Here is a 15,639-nt window from a genome sequence, read left to right as displayed (position 1 = left end):
TTCTGTTTAAGTTGTTATGAGGGCTCCCTATGTCTTGATTAGAGGCCTGTAACACCTAAGGCCTTACTGTAACAATGCCCATCCATGCTCCAGGCCATTCTTGCACGCATCTGGTGGTGTTTAGTTGGGAGCCAACAAGATGAGGCTGGGTCAGTCTCTTGCTCAGCCTTCAAAGAGGCTGTGGCACTTTCCTGCCAGCCTCATTGATAACTTCTGACTCACCCCTTTTGGGGTTGAGACACCAGGCTCAGGAGCACAGAGTTCTGAAAAACCTTGAGAATTTCAGCTACCCTGGTGGTCCTGTGTTTTATGAACCTACTCTAACCCACTCAAGTCTAGTTCCCCCATACATTGCAGGTGTGTGATTGAGGTGGGACTCTCGGTATGGAGCTTAAGAAGTGGCGCTGGGGATGTACCAGCTGAGAGCGTTCAGGCCTCGAGTCTGTGGAGCAGGATGCTGTGCTGCCAACTCTTTCTTTTTTTCTTGAGATGGAACCTCACTGTTGCCCAGGCTGGAGTGCAGTGGCACGATCTCGGCTCACTGCAATCTCTGCCTCCCAGGTTTAAGTGATTCTCCTGCCTCAGCTTAACGAGTAGCTGGGATTACAGGTGCCCGCCACCATGCCCAGTTAATTTTTGTATCTTCAGTAGAGACGGGGTTTCACCATGTTGGCCAGGCTGGTCTCAAACTCCTGATCTTATGTGATCCGCCTACCTTGGCCTCCCAAAGTGCTGGGATTATAGGCGTGAGCCACCTCGCCCACCCCCGACTCCCTTCTAGGGCATGTTTTAACCAGGTGTTCTGGTCAGTTGGTCGAGAGACAGGCCAAGTCAACCCTCATGATGAATATTCAACAAGTCCTCCATAGGGTGCCCAGCACGGATCGGACACCTTGGAAAGACAGTGGGCATACCATGCACTCATAAATGCCCCAGGCAGCAAGAGACACCCAAGTGCCACTGAATTCCTCAAATACAAATGTGACTTTTAAACTTTTTTTTTGTTTTTAAATCCAGGATCAAGACCACAATTTATTATGTAAGACATGGGGTGAAGAATGATCAAGAAAAATTATGGCTGTGAGTGACATGGAATTAGATGAAAAGGCTCAAGTTTGCTGAAGAGTTTAAATTTGGCTTTTGCTCTTGGAAACGTCAAAATAATCATAAGAAGCACTTGTGCCTTACAGAGCAAATAATCCACAGAGTGTCATTTTCATTTTGCAAACAGGGTCACAACAGCAGTCAAATAGAAGCCTAAACACCCAGAGAGTTAACATACAGATTCGATAAGGTATAACAAGGGTTTGAGCATGCTGGTGGGTTTTTAAGTCAGATCCACATTGAACCCTGTGACCTACTGGAGGTTATAAGTGGAACCCGGGGAAAGCAGCTTTTCCATACAAAACAACAACAACACAACGACAACAAAGAAAACCAGACTCTGCTGGATGTCTATAATACTCATTTGCAGTAAGGCTTTCAAGATACAGGAATTTTTATAGCATTTGTATTTTAAGGATTTAGGGCAAATACATTTTTTTTTTCTACTTGATAAAAAGAAAATTAGTACTTAAAAGGTTCAAAAATATATTGATTGAGTTATTTTTTTACATAAATAAATTATATTGATTTTTAGGATTTAACAGCTGAAAAAACCCTTTCTGCTTCCACTGGAGGCAAAACTGAACAAAATGTTAGTTAAATAGAGAGAGCAGCATTTCTAAGAAATCTGTGGTCAGCATTATAGACCATCTATGCTACAAGGATGTCATTAAATAGGATTTGTTCAATTACTGGATTCTTCTGTGATTGGTTATAGAATTTCTGGTTTATATCAGATTCATAAAACTGGGACTCCACTTTTTGAAGATACATCTGATTGACATTTTCAATCATGATTTAACAGACTTCTTTGAGATGCTCATTTTAACATTTACATAATTTATAATCCCAAATGTATAAAAGACAATGACAAAAGCATCATAAATAAATAATGCAAAATGAAATAGTTATGTCAAACTTTTGGACCTTCTGATAAATTAGCAAAACTGTAACAGAAAAAGTAAAAAATACAGTAAATTGTGACAACGAAAAGTGAAACTGGTACTAGTAACACTTGCAACATTTCCAAGGGTCCTGCGCAGCCCTGCGCCCCCAGAGTACTGAACCATGAGCTTACTTCAAGTCTTAGAGTGTGAACTACCTGTGAAGAGTGAGACCATTAGAAGGGACGTTAACACGAAGGCGAAAGGACATGGGGAAGTGCTGCTTAGGCAGGTTCTTTCTCAGTTCCTAAACAAGGAGAAGCTGAGGAAGAGAAAATAATGTTGACTTGCAACATAGTTTCGATTAACTGATAATTTGGGATTTGGGTCCAACTGTAAGATATAAACAGAATGGAGAAATTAATGGAGAAGTAACTTTTCACAGCTGTATTATAAAGGATGGCACACATCTGACAGCCTCAGACATTCCTGATCAAAGGACCTACTAGCAAGTGTCAAAGTGTTGGGCAACTGTCTTGCAGGCTCCAGAAAGAGCCTTATTGGTGAAGGAAAGCCTCAAGTGAAAATCCATTCGGTCCTGGTGCTCTTTAAACACAGAGAGGCAAATTAATGGCTAAGAAATCTGTGAGCGAACCAGGTGGGAGCAGAGCGCCAGCTGTGTGTGTGTGAAGCAATGTGGAGCTCTACGGACCGCGGGTCCTGGCCCCACCCCCGTCGCCAGCAATAACTCATGGTGGGTAAAGCTTTTTTGCAGCGAGAGGCATCTTTTCACTGGGGAGAGGGATGTATAGAAAATAATGCCTAGTCAGTCAGTATTTCTTCTCGCTGCAGGTGTCTGAAAAACCATGAAGGGGGAAATTACATTACTACCAGTAAGGTTTTTGTTTTTTATAAAGAAATGAATATATGTATTTTCAACCATTAGTTATATGCTTCTGTCTATACTACTCACTTAAGAATCATGATAAAATAGGGAATTATTTTAACTAAAAAATATGCACCAGCACTTCCTTTTTCTGTGCTTTTTGGTTCCCTGTGACATTCCTCCTGTGCAACCCAGCTCATAGAAAAAGAGCTCCTCTTTGTCTCTGTTCTTCAGCCCTTCAATGGTAAATCCCTAGACAGCTTTCTTTTGCCATTTTTCCTCCTTGAGTGAGTGGGAAACTTGGAAGAGAAGGGGGTGGGCGCGTCACCAAGTACTGTATTAGCTACGATTGCTGGAATGAACGGGATGAACAGAATGCGAATTCTGTGCCTCCTAGACTAGGTAGACAACACTTATCTAATGGAGTGGTGAGACCCTGCAACTATTAACATCTGTTACCATAGTTCTCAGACAGGAAATCAGGTAGGTCATCTTACTTATGGAAACACAGGTTCTTATGGAGGTGAAGTGAGGGAAGTAACAAACCTTTATGGGATAAGAAACTTACAAGTCACAATAATTTCTTAAATGAAAAAAGTTCTAATTGGTGTCGTTGCTGGAGTCTTTGAGTGCCCCCTCCCCAGCCTGTGCCACATGTTCTCTCTCTGCAGGCAAAAGGGCACTGGGTTCGGCACAGTTCTCATCACTGCTGGGCTCCCTTTCGCAGCTGGGAGCAGGCTCTGGGTGGGAGTTGGGGTTGTCCCCCTTTGTCTTCTTCTTCTTCCTCTTTTGGCTCTCCAGGCCTACTATTTCCGAGTGTCTGGCCTGCTGCATGGCTGGCAGAGCCATGCCCATACCAGGGGAGAGGAACATGGACGGGTAAATGAGTCCAGGAGATACTCCGGGGATGAGAAATGGGTTAAAAGCCACAGGACTACTAGTAGTTATTGCAGGTTCAGACTGATCAGAAAATGGACCTGGACCAGGCTTATCCTCAGCTAAAGTGTCTGTTTTCACATCATGGCTACTCGGCTTGTCTCCCGCAGTCTTTTCAGTCACTGCCGTACCACTTTTAGTTGTGCTTGACAGAGACGCCGGAGCAGTGGAAGTGCAGGTGGTTGCCATGGGTGGACTGAGGAGTCCCCCAACACCAAACATCTGGGGCACAGCAGCCATGCCCGGCAGCATCATGGGCAGCATGCTCAGGGTACTTTTGACCTCTTCACCCGTTGGCATCGTGGCAAAGCCAGCTGGAAACCCCACCAGCCCGGTGAGGGGGATGCCTGGCATATTTCTCATGTTCTGAAGTCCTACCAGGTCCATCCCAGCAATCAGTCCATTCATGAACAGCGGCCCCATTCCAGAGGGAGAGTCTGCCACAATGGAAGGAGCCTTCAGGAGCTCGCTCCGAGGCCGCCTCCCCCTCCTGCGGGGGCCCGTATCTCGAAGAACAGGCTCACCCAGGGTGTGATTGAACTTGTTTTCTGGAAGAAACCCCTGGAAAAACAAAGAAACACAAAATGCTGAGGCAACAGGATGGCAGGTGGTCAGCTGAGGGTGACGACCAGGGCTCTGCACTGGCCTGGCCTGTCTCCAGCTGCACGAAGGGTTCCCAGGAAAAGGAGCACCTCCCGCCTACTTGTGCAGCTCTCCGGCCTGACTGTACCTGACAGGCTTCTCCCTCAGCAGCTGACAGCATTTTGTGGCATGGGCACAAGTAGGGCACCTGTCACTGCCCAGTGGTAATTCCAACATGCTGACTGGCAAAAGTGGCATCCAGCCTGTGAGAAGCTGGCAGAAGAGAGTGGGGAGCTGGAGAAAGCACTAAAAGTGCCCTAGTTCTCGGTGAGACTATTGTGGCTGAGACCCCTTCACCAGATCCCAACGCTTGCCTTCCTCCTGACACAGGTTTTCACTGAAGCAACAAAGAATATGTAAGACAGGGTTTTGAAGCCAGACAGACCCGAGTTTAAATCCTGACGGCAACCTCCTAGCTGTGGGACTCAAGACATGTCAGTTAGCCTCTGAGTTTAAGTAAAAAAGGACAATGGCAGCTATCTTTAGAGTTGCTGAAAGTGACGGGTTTAACACATTACCTGATCCATAGGAAGCAGTGCTTGCTAATGGCACATTATTTATTTATTGTGTGTATGCCCCACCCCTCTCTGAATACAATGGGATGTGTACATGCTTGTTGAAGAAATGAAGGACTTCTTGAACATTGTTGGGGAAACTGCCACTAAAATAAGTCATGTTCTCCCTAAGGGAGACCATCTATTTTTTCTCTATTTGGAGGTTCGCTCTCCAATTTTCTTAATTAGCAGAGAGCTCTGCAGTAAAGCACTTCTGCTCCATGTGGACCACACTGTGACAGGACCAGGGCCCTCAACACGGGTAATCTGGCACCTGCACTGGACATTCCCATAACCCATCAGGACGGCTGAGCTGCACAGAATCACAGGGGAGGCAGCACGTGGAGAGGGAGGCGCAGGCTGCGGCCCCACACCCTTCTTCTTGAGAGTGGAGCTCAGGAGCTCTGCAGGGCAGAGAGGATGCAGCCAGGAACCTGGTCCCTGGAGCGTAAACAAACCACTGCAATTACAATGGATCTTTCTCTGAATTTATAATCCCTAGAGAGAGAGAGAATTTCTTCCCTACAGATGGGGAGCGATTTCTTTCAGGACTTAGTGCCGCAGGCCCTGCGCCCCTGGAGAACTGCATGCCTTTCTCTCTTTTGATTGCCCTCCACACCTCACTGCTATCAGCTAGTTTATCAAGTAGTACATGCCCATGGTATGAAAAAAGGTGAACTGTACTTGTGCAGTTGAGCAGTCTCAGAGTTTCCTCACACAGAGGAGGTGTACAGTGTGAGGACAAAGCCCTCCCCTGCTGGCACCTCCCTGACTGCCTGGGCATCTTCTTCTTACGGTTCCTGCTACAAAGGCAGTGCTGTTTTATCCCCTTCCCTTTGATTACAGCAATGGTGAAGCAACATGTTCACAGTGGCCTCAATGGATCTTGTCACACTGGATTCCACTGAGGTCAATGATCACCATCAAGGCTGGAATGTGGAGCCTACGGAGCAGCATGAGGCAGGAGAGCTCAACAGTGAGGGGTGAGGCCTCTGGGCTGCTGAGGCAACTCCTTGGGCTGCGCCTGCGGCCTTTGCAGGATTCTCCTTTGGAATACCTTCCCTTCCACTAGAGTCTGCAGAGTCGGGGGTGGTGATGTGACAAGCAGCAGCTGAGGCTCCATCAGCCCACAGCCTCCTTGTCTGTGGGAATCAGAGGCAGGGATCTGGCTGTACCTCTCAATGGGGCACACTCTTGGGGTGAGAAAGGAGGTGCAGGTCTCACCAAGAGACACCAGAATGACCGAAAAAACCCCACAGAACATAGAGAAAGAAGCCACGGAAGCTGAGGATATCTCTGGGCTGAGACTTGCCACCAGGCCTGAGGGCAGTTAAGAAATCTATTTACAATCTGCCTAAGGGCACCTACTTTTAACTTTAATTCGGCAGCCCTGGCATTTCCCATTTTTTTCACTGCCTCTCTTCTCCATAAACTATGAAAGAAGCAAATCCTTGGAAGACCCACCAGATTTTTATTTAAGGGGCAGCTGTAACCTTAGTTGGTGGCACTGGTTTCAGGTTCTCATGGGCTGTAAGGACACATGTGTGTGGTGGGCCCCAAATGAGCAGCAGCTGGACTGTGTTGGTTCCCGCGGCAGTGGGCACTCAGCAGCGAGGGGAACGGCTGTCGGAGGCAGCAGGGAAGGCGGTGGTGATAAGAGGATGAGCAGCAGAAGAGTGCGAGACGCCATGAGGAAGCACTGATCACGTGTCAGGCACTGTACGGAGGGCTCCAGCAGCGTCTCAACCAATCAGTGAATCAGCCCTGTGGAGTCAGTACTATCATCATGCCTGCTTTACAGAGAATTTACAGGTTCATAGGTGTGTGAAAATGTGCATATCTGAATGTTTCTGAGTCCCCAGAAATATTTTTTGAACTCCTACACCTGTCCTTCAGTTTCCCAAGAATATATATAAAACCCCAGTTCATCATAGACAAAAAAGCTTTATGATGGCAACTTTAAGAAAGTTCTTCTCAAAAAGCCTTGGTTTGCATCACAGGGCTGGAAGAAATCCCTGAAACTGTTATATTTAGTCCCCTTCGTTTTCACAAGTGGGGGTGGGGGTGGGGGTGGGCAGGGTACAGTTGGTCAGGGACATAGCAGGCGAGAACACAGGCCCTGTGGTTCCCAGCCCAGGCCTCTTTCCACAGCACACCACACCCTCTCTTCTTCCCAGCATGACCTGCCACTTGCAATGTGCTAGGCTGGCAACTGCCCCTCTGGCTCTAGGGAGGATCACTGGGGAAGCAATTCCTGGCTGGTTCCTATTTCTCAAGAGAGACAGTAGGACTTGATGGATCGGGGCCAGGCTAAAAGGATAATTTCTCACCAGTCTGTCTTGAGCTCATCAATGCAAATCGCCTCATTCTGGGCCAGCCACTCTGTCTACACAGCAGTCTCAGGCCCTTGCTGGCATGGCACCACAGCCCAGGGTGCTTCAGCCAGGGTAACCACAACTTGACCACACACCTTTCCAAGCCCTCTTCCTGTAGCCTACCCACAACCGACAGAAAGATGCTGGGGAGTGTCTTTCCTGTACATCCACAAATGTGCCCTCATAACTCTCCAGCGAGAGGGGCATATTCCATCTCAGAACTCTTTCTGTTAGGAAGAAAACAAGCCCAGCACTAGATGAATGGTGCCTCCTTCTTATTTTCAAGGTATCTGCTATAATCAGGTCTTCTTTAACATGCTTTGAGACCCTCCTCAGGGTATCTAGGACCAGTCTATGCCCCAAAGGACCTTTCGCCACCTTGGCCCTGGCCCAGTAAGTGCAAATAGCACTCTCAGGATATGGGATGTCAAAAGCATCCTTCCTCTGCCCTTGCTGAGAACCATGGGTGTAGAGAGAATGGTGGGTCCTTTCAGAAATGAGAACTTGCTTAGAAGGCACAAGCTGATCTTTCTTCCCCTCTAGATGTGGAGAATAGCAGCAGAAAGGCCCCGAGGATAAAGAGAACGCTCTTCATTTGCAGCAGAACAAGAGTGCTGGCAAAGGAAGTCAGCTTTAACCACGACCTGTGGAGGAGTCACCCCAGCCACCAGCTGCTGCCCACCCCAGTCAGGTGCCCCTCCCAGCAGTGCGGCGACCACACACAGCGGCCAGGCGGGCTTTGGCAGCTCTCCCTCCCGGTAATTATACCCTGGGAGCAAACCTGCTTCCCCTTCCAGGAAAGGCCTGCGTAGGGGGCAAAGAGAACAAGGAAAAGGAGCTTCCTTATGTTCAAGCACACTGGAGGCAAATCTGCTTTCTATCTAATTGCACAGGCATCCAGCCCAAGAACATCCTCATCAATGCATGGTAGCGTTACTCCAACTCTAAAACTTAACTCTGGGTGGAGTTAAAAGAAGGTGGTGACCGGAGCTTCCTTTCTTCTCCGAAGGTTAGTACATTCGTCCAACAAATACGTGCTGGGTGAAAAGAGACCTAACAACGAAATGCGATGTGTGGCTCTTCATTTAAAAATCCTAAAACCAAACCAGAACACAACAGAAACCAGCTCTAAAGACATTTTTAGGATAACTGGTGGAATCTGAATATAGACTAGGTAACAGGTATTATTAATATGTACATGTAATAATAGCAATAATTATGCAGGAAAATGTTCTTTATGAGATGCATGCTAAAGTATTTAGGGGTGATATGTCATGTCTGCAACTTACTGTCAAATGGCCCAGCAAAACCCCAAAACTATACACATATAGGTAAAACCAATATATACATATGTAACTTACATATATAAACTATATTAAGTATATGTGTGTGTATACATATATTTAATGAGTAACCAGTAGGTACTGGCATTAAAAATTGAATCCCACAACCTTCCATGCAGCCTGTGCTATGATAATTCTGTGGACACCACCCATCCAAACCACAGCGCATACGGCAGAAGGGCCATGTGAGCTCGAAGGAAGGGAGGAGGAATTCCTTGTGAGATTTAAATCTATTTCTAAAAAGAGGGGTAGGGTTTCTGCTGTAAATGTTTGTGTCCCTTCAGATTCCTATGTTGAAATCCTGTGCCCCAAGGTGATGGTAATAGGATGCAGGGGGTTTAGGGTGGTGATCAGGTCATAGGGGCTGAGCCTTTATGAATGGAATTAGTGACATTATTATTATTATTATTATTTTGAGACGGAGTCTCGCTCTGTCACCCAGGCTGGACTGCAGTGGCCGGATCTCAGCTCACTGCAAGCTCTGCCTCCCGGGTTTACGCCATTCTCCTGCCTCAGCCTCCTGAGTAGCTGGGACTACAGGCGCCCACCACCTCACCCGGCTAGTTTTTTGTATTTTTTAGTAGAGATGGGGTTTCACCATGTTAGCCAGGATGGTCTTGATCTCCTGACCTTGTGATCTGCCCGTCTCGGCCTCCCAAAGTGCTGGGATTACAGGCTTGAGCCACCGCGCCCGGCCAGTAACCTCATGAGAGCTGGCGGTCCCTTCCTCCATGAGAGGGCACAGTGAGAAGACATCTGTCTGGATGATGTGGTATGGGGCCTCACCAGACACCCAATCTGCCAGTGCCTTGACCTGTCAGTACCTTGACCTTGGACATTTGGGTCTCCGGAACTGTGAGAAATAAATTTCTGTTGCTTATAAGCCCCTCAGTATTGTGTTATGGTAGCCTGAATGGACTAAGTATCTATGGCAAAGATAAAGAGTACAGTGCACCCTAGAAGGCCCTGTTCCAAGAGGAGCTGCAGGAGATACACGGGTGCCCCGGCTGGGAAGGCTGAGCTGCCTGAGGTCTTGTTCTTGCCTTACTGCAGGAAAAGGACCTCCGAGGCAGGGAGTGTGTTTATTTAACAAAGGAGGCTAACACATCTCTGGGAAGAGGCTGGCTTGCAAGAACAGCTTAGAGATGGGTTTTCTGGCAAAGGGTCAGCATCTGTAGGGAGGGATGAACATTAGTTTCCAAGGAACATGAGGGAAACTGTTAGACATGGAGAAAGAAACAAGCAAGCCAAGGGGGAACTACGTGGCTCTTCCTGACACATCTCTAAAGCAAGAACTCAGAGACTACAACAAAGCAAGAATTGGAGGTCTTCCCTTGACGGCGTATCTGAGACACCGTGCGCCGAGACAAAAGGAGAAGGTGGGAGGCAGTGTGAAGGGGCGAGGAAAGACAGAGGGGACACAAACAAAGGTGAACCAACTCATACTGCTGCAGGTGAAAAGAAAGTGGGCGGAGAATCCTAAGAAAAGGGTGGAAGGGACATTTTCTGAGACTAAAGCAAGAGGGGAAAAAAAGAGCAGCTTCTCCAACGTGACAAACTGTCTAGGGTCCAAGTCCCCCCTCAAAGGGGCTGTGGTAGCAGATGGAGATGAGCAATGGCCACTGGTGGGGCTACTAGACCAGCGGTAATCCAGGTGACAAACTCTGGAACAAGCTCCCTGAGAACATTAAATGCCAACCTCTTTCTGCACCAGGAGGAAATGACTAGGGTGGGCGGTCTTTTGGAGCTATAAAAAGAAATCACATTCAAGCAATCCCACCGAGAAGGGAATTCCTACTCCAGGAAAGATGTAGCTGGCAGAGTACTTAAGAGAAGGCATTCAGGAAAGCTTGAGTTTATGGAACAACCTGGGAAAAGCAATAGTCCCCACGAGGATCTTCAGAAGCTCCCTATTCGGGCAGAAAGTGTTTTTAGGAGGTTAAAAGCACATTTATATATAATTTGCCCAAGCTCAACACATTTTCAACTTGAAATGTTGTTACCGCCCCCTAGAGGTTATGACTTTTGTAGTCCAAATTTGTACTAATCTGTAAACTATAATTAACTCGGATTCGTTATACTAGAAGTATTCTGCAGAAGTCTTTGAAGTCCCTTCCAGTCTCATGATGCTATAACAGGAAAGGGGTAGTGCTTAGAGTCAGCTGTTTTTCATTGCCAGTGAGGCCGGACTAGGAAGAAATGTCTTAAACGGTAGCCATAAAAACCTAAATTAGGAAATGAAAACTTCCAATAATGAATTTTGTTCACTAACAAAGGTTAAAATTTCTTTCCCCTTGTAATTCTGCACACAGGAGAAACAAAACACAAACCCAAGCTTTGGCAATGGTTTAACAAACAATTCTGGAGGTAAGGGTTGAAAACAAATGACCACTGGGAGTCACAGAGTGCTCAAAAATGCCACAGCACCATTTCTTGCTGCTAATCAACTTCCTGTGCTGGCTTCTAGTCCTCTTGAAAGACGTCTCCCAGCGAACCCCTTCCCAGCTGGGGCTTTCTCTCAAGTGTATAAGGCATGGCTCAACCAGGATGGTCCTCCTGGCCCCACACTCACGTGGCCTTCTTCCTTACCCTCAGTCCTGGCTCCTTGGGGACGGCAGGAACCCTCTCTTCCCCACTCAGAGAGCTGACATCTAATTTTCCAGGTTCCTTACAGCGTGGCCTCCTCTGCTTTGGTTTGTCTGAAAAATTCTAGGATGAAAACGGAGACCAACATTACAAAACTCGCTATCCCAGATTCTTCTGATGAGGCTGATGCCTTTCAACTGGTTTTGCTATTCTCTTCAATGGCTGGCTGCACAGGAGCTGGCCAGGTTAAACTAAAGGAAATAGCTACCTGGCCTCACCTGGGCTTTCTCTCCTGAAGCACCAGTGTTCCTACAGTAAGCTGGAAAACAGGCTGTGTGGGCCCCCAGCCCTCCAGACTAGAACACATGAGCCAATTCACCAGGCTGCCAGGGCCCTGTTAATCCCTGGCCTTTTCCTCTTGATCGTTTCCTTGGATTCTCTCGTCACTGCTACTTGCCTGGCTGGTTTCACCTGTCTCTGGAGGGTGCGCATCTGTGAACGTGTTCTCCTCTTCTTGTGTGCTCTCTACATATGTATCTTAATAGTTAGGTGCATCCAGGACAAAGACGGTGGTGAGGTAGGTGAGCAAGTGAGAAGAGAAAAACCAAAAAAGACATCGTGCTCAAGAGTCCTCTCCCAAAAATGTCTAGTCTGAGGGACTTAGGACAAAGGCAGTAAGGTAATTTGAAGGGAATGTCCCAAAGCAGAGTAACCATAAAACTAAGGACAGTCCCCCAACCACCACAAATGGTAACGTATTAACTTGAAAAGAATACAAAGGAACATTTTCATAGGTGGCCAAGTTTATGCAACCTAAAGATTTCTCTATGAGCTTATGATACCGTGTGGCAATGTTTGTGGGGACGGGGGACAAGTTCTGTCCTCTTAGGATTTTGCATGTCTACTTTTTGGCATAGTATTTGGAGATGGGCTATCATTTCTATTACTGGAGAATTTAATCAAAATTTAAACTTAAAAACAAAAGTCCTTTAACATGATGTTGTCAGCTGACAGATTCCTCCCAAATAGCTCCCAACTTTCTGGTTTCCCTCAGCATGCTTTCATCAAAAATAGCAACAAGTCAGCAGAAGTAAACAGCGATCTCAGGCAGCACCAACAAACACTTACTGCCCCGAAGCCGGGAACTTCTAAGGAGTAGTCAGCCTGCTGCCTCAGCCAATCAAGCAGACTCTTGCTGGGAATGGCTTTCTCGGCTTGGCTGCTGGCTGCCGTGGCTGGCTCGGGAGCCGAGGTGGCAGGCCCTGGCCCCTCAGGGTGTGTGGTGCTCAAGGTGGCCTGCCCTGGGTCTTCATGGACTTCCTGGATGAAGGAAAAACGAGTATGTATAATCACGACAGAATGAAAATTAGTTTCTAAAAAAAGAAAACACGTAAGGTGTTATTTGAATCACTCCATCTATTTCCACCCTGATATTACTCAGCTGGGGCGCCTGAATTAGAACCCTACACATACCACTGACCCACGCACACATAAGCTCTTGCAAGTGATTTGGTGTTCCCTTCACCTGAGCGCTCCTCTCCCGCTCTTGTCCACTTGGTACACTTTAACTCCATCCTGACTGCCGGATTCAGTTTTCCTCCTCTGTCACCACTGCCCACTGTCCCAGGCAGCACTCACTGCTCTAGCTCCTGTCCCCACAGCACTCTGTCCCTAGCTCTCTCACGTAAAGAAAACGCCATACCACAATTTACTCACCCTCTATAGTTTGAATGCCTGTTTTACCTCTGTTTTACTAAAGCCTATAATAGGGTCTGTAACAATGTCAATGCTAAATAAGTGTTTGCATTAATAAATTAAAAAAATACTCTGAAGACAAGAGGGAAAATTTTTATTGGTCATTCCACTGGAATTCTATGATCATTATAGAGAAACTATGGTGTTGCACATCTAAAAAAGGTAACGAACTTCTTAAAAGCTTGCAGGATTGAGCAGGGAAAGGACGTGTCACTTCAGCTTCCCAAATTACTTTGGAAGTCTAAGAGGAAGACATAACCCAAGCAATACGGCTTAGCAGTAAAGTTCTCAGCCCCTAGAGAACAAGGTCCTTGGTTTGGTTTCCTGCTTTGTCACTTACTAGCTGGATAATCTGGGGGAAATTATTTAATGCTTTAAAGCCTTATTTTCCTCATCTATAAAATGGGAATAATAAGCCCATCTTCAGAGTGGTTGTGAGGAACAAACAAGATAATCATGTAAAGCCTTGAACATGGTAAGTAGTAGGCACTCAATAAGTACTAGCTATTACTATTCCTTTTAAAATAAGAAAACATAAAATGGATTCTCAAAATCCAGTAAATGGGAAAAACCAAAATACAACATTAAGCATCAAACAAAGCATAAAAGGGATCTCTCTTGGCCAGGTATATGGTTTCTGACCTTTTCTTTTGTTTGCAAATGATTTCCTTTGAGTTTGGAACAAACTGTCTTAGCATGATCTCCGTGAATCTTCAACCCTCCGTGGTAGATGCTGTTGCCCCACTTTATAGAGGAGCAAAGTGAGGCTCAGTTGTAGCCCAATGTCACCCAGTAAGTCAAGCAGAAGAGCCAGGGTCACATTCAGGTAGCCCTGACTCCTGTTCTTTCTCCCATACCCCAGTCTCGGAGAGCCTCACTACCCCGGAGAAAAGCCGCTGCACACTCAACCCTGCCATCTTGCTCTGCCGTGCCGTCAACAGTGGCTCTTCTGAAACCCTGGAGGAGCGGGGTTGTTCCTATTTGAAATGGCAAGACCTCCTGGCTCATTTCTCCAGGCTGTAAGCAGATTAAGCGCCATTAATGAGTTAGTAACTATCTAGTTCTACAGAGGATGGAGGGCATCTTATAATGAGAGGAAAGAAAGCAAGACAACTGAAATAGAGATAAAAGATCCACAAATTATTTTGTGTCTGAGGAAGAAGGATTTGTTTCTCAGTGTAGAAACGTGAATGTTTTTAATCTAATGACCTCGATACCCACCAAGATTCCTGCCTGAAGTGTTTGCTCCTTCAAAAAGATGAGGTCCATCCCTCCTTCAACATGTTTCCGCCTCCCTCTTCGCCTCCTCGTGGCCGCATCATCTCTTCTGAGGTTTCCATTGACAATCTGTCCGGTCACAGGATGGATCAGGCCAGCTTGCAGAATCCCAGACAAGTCCATGCCAAGGGCTCCCTGAAGTGAACTGATAGCCCCAATCTTAGGGGTGCTGGTGCTCACTGGGAAAGGGGATGTGGCTCCTGGGGACCCCTCTGATGAGCAGGAGAGGTCCATAGCTGACTCCCCATGCCAGCCATTGAGGATGATGGGGGTGTGCCCGTGGGTGGCAGAGAACTGCTCCAGGCCCCGAGCCTTTGCATCCCTCTCCACCTCAAACTCATAGGGGCGCCTGTGCTTTTGTTCATCCTTTGTGAATACTGGAGCTAAGAAGCTCTCCTGTGAACACACAAACAGCAAGAGAGGTCTGAATGCCACACAAGTGGCTGCACGCCAGCTCTTTCTCCAGGCCTAATTTCCCTAGGCCTCATATTATTTCCAATCATCTTTTTAGGAGTTCTTCTAACTCGGGGCCTCCTCAAACCTGAACAGCTTGTTAAAATGCAGATTCTACTTCAGTGGGTCTGAGGTAGAGCCTGAGAGTCTGCTTTTTAAACAGATTTCCAGGTGCTGCTAAAGTTGCTAGTCCATGAACTACATTTGGTGTTGCAAGATGATAACTCAGGAATGCTCAACTTCAGCTGTGCATCAGAATCATCTGGGAAGTTTAAAACAACCCAGTACCCAGGACACACTCCGGACTGATTAAATCAGAATCATTAGCTTGTCAAGGTCCCCAGCTGACTGCAATGTGCAGTTGAGCATGAGAACCAGCATGTTAATAATGTATCTCAAAACTCATCACCCCCACCAAAACGCTCACTCCTGCCTTGATTTCCCTAATTTCTATCAACTTCCATTGTTGGCTCAGTTCTCTAAGGGTCAACCACACTGTTCCATTCATGCTTCCCTTTCCTTATATATTTATTGGTCATGGAATCATCTTTGTCAGTTCCCCCCATCTTTGTATCCACTCTGAACCAACTGGGGTCTAGAACTTCTCTTTATCAGTTTCCTGCTTGGCCCTCCTAGCCAAGCCGTATACCACTCTAGGTGAGCTGCAAACCCCTGCTTTCATCATGCCTTCTCCTGCTCCAATACTTTTACTAGCTCTCCACTACATACAGGATAAAGTCTAAATTCCCCAATCAACACTAATGGCTTGGTAAAACAAACCCCTATCCACTCAGTAAACATTTGCTGAATGAATGAACTTAACTGAGACGTGGAACATGCCCA

At 46.7% G+C, this 15,639-nt stretch overlaps 1 protein-coding gene across 4 annotated transcripts in view; it reads right to left on the bottom strand.

Moving 5' to 3' along the window:
- Nucleotides 1–1,423: 1,423 nt before the first annotated feature.
- Nucleotides 1,424–15,639, bottom strand: part of CHD6 (chromodomain helicase DNA binding protein 6) — an 853,354-nt gene continuing 839,138 nt past the window's right edge. For 3 of the 4 annotated variants that reach the window (XM_050806430.1, XM_050806431.1, XM_050806432.1), the window contains 4 exons: nt 14,287–14,739; nt 12,439–12,630; nt 11,314–11,433; nt 1,424–4,371 (listed from right to left, as the gene is read on the bottom strand). In XM_050806430.1, coding sequence (XP_050662387.1) covers nt 3,475–4,371; nt 11,314–11,433; nt 12,439–12,630; nt 14,287–14,739 — 1,662 coding nt within the window. In that variant the 3' untranslated portion in view covers nt 1,424–3,474. Of the gene's footprint in view, nt 4,372–11,313; nt 11,434–12,438; nt 12,631–13,735; nt 14,083–14,286; nt 14,740–15,639 lie in introns of those variants that run through there. The other variant, XM_050806433.1, reaches the window with a different exon arrangement.

This window comes from Macaca thibetana, chromosome 10, assembly GCF_024542745.1.
Source record: "Macaca thibetana thibetana isolate TM-01 chromosome 10, ASM2454274v1, whole genome shotgun sequence".
In the NCBI taxonomy this organism is placed as follows: domain Eukaryota; kingdom Metazoa; phylum Chordata; class Mammalia; order Primates; family Cercopithecidae; genus Macaca; species Macaca thibetana.
Note: the sequence above shows the minus strand (reverse complement) of the source record. Positions and strands in the feature narration are given on the sequence as shown.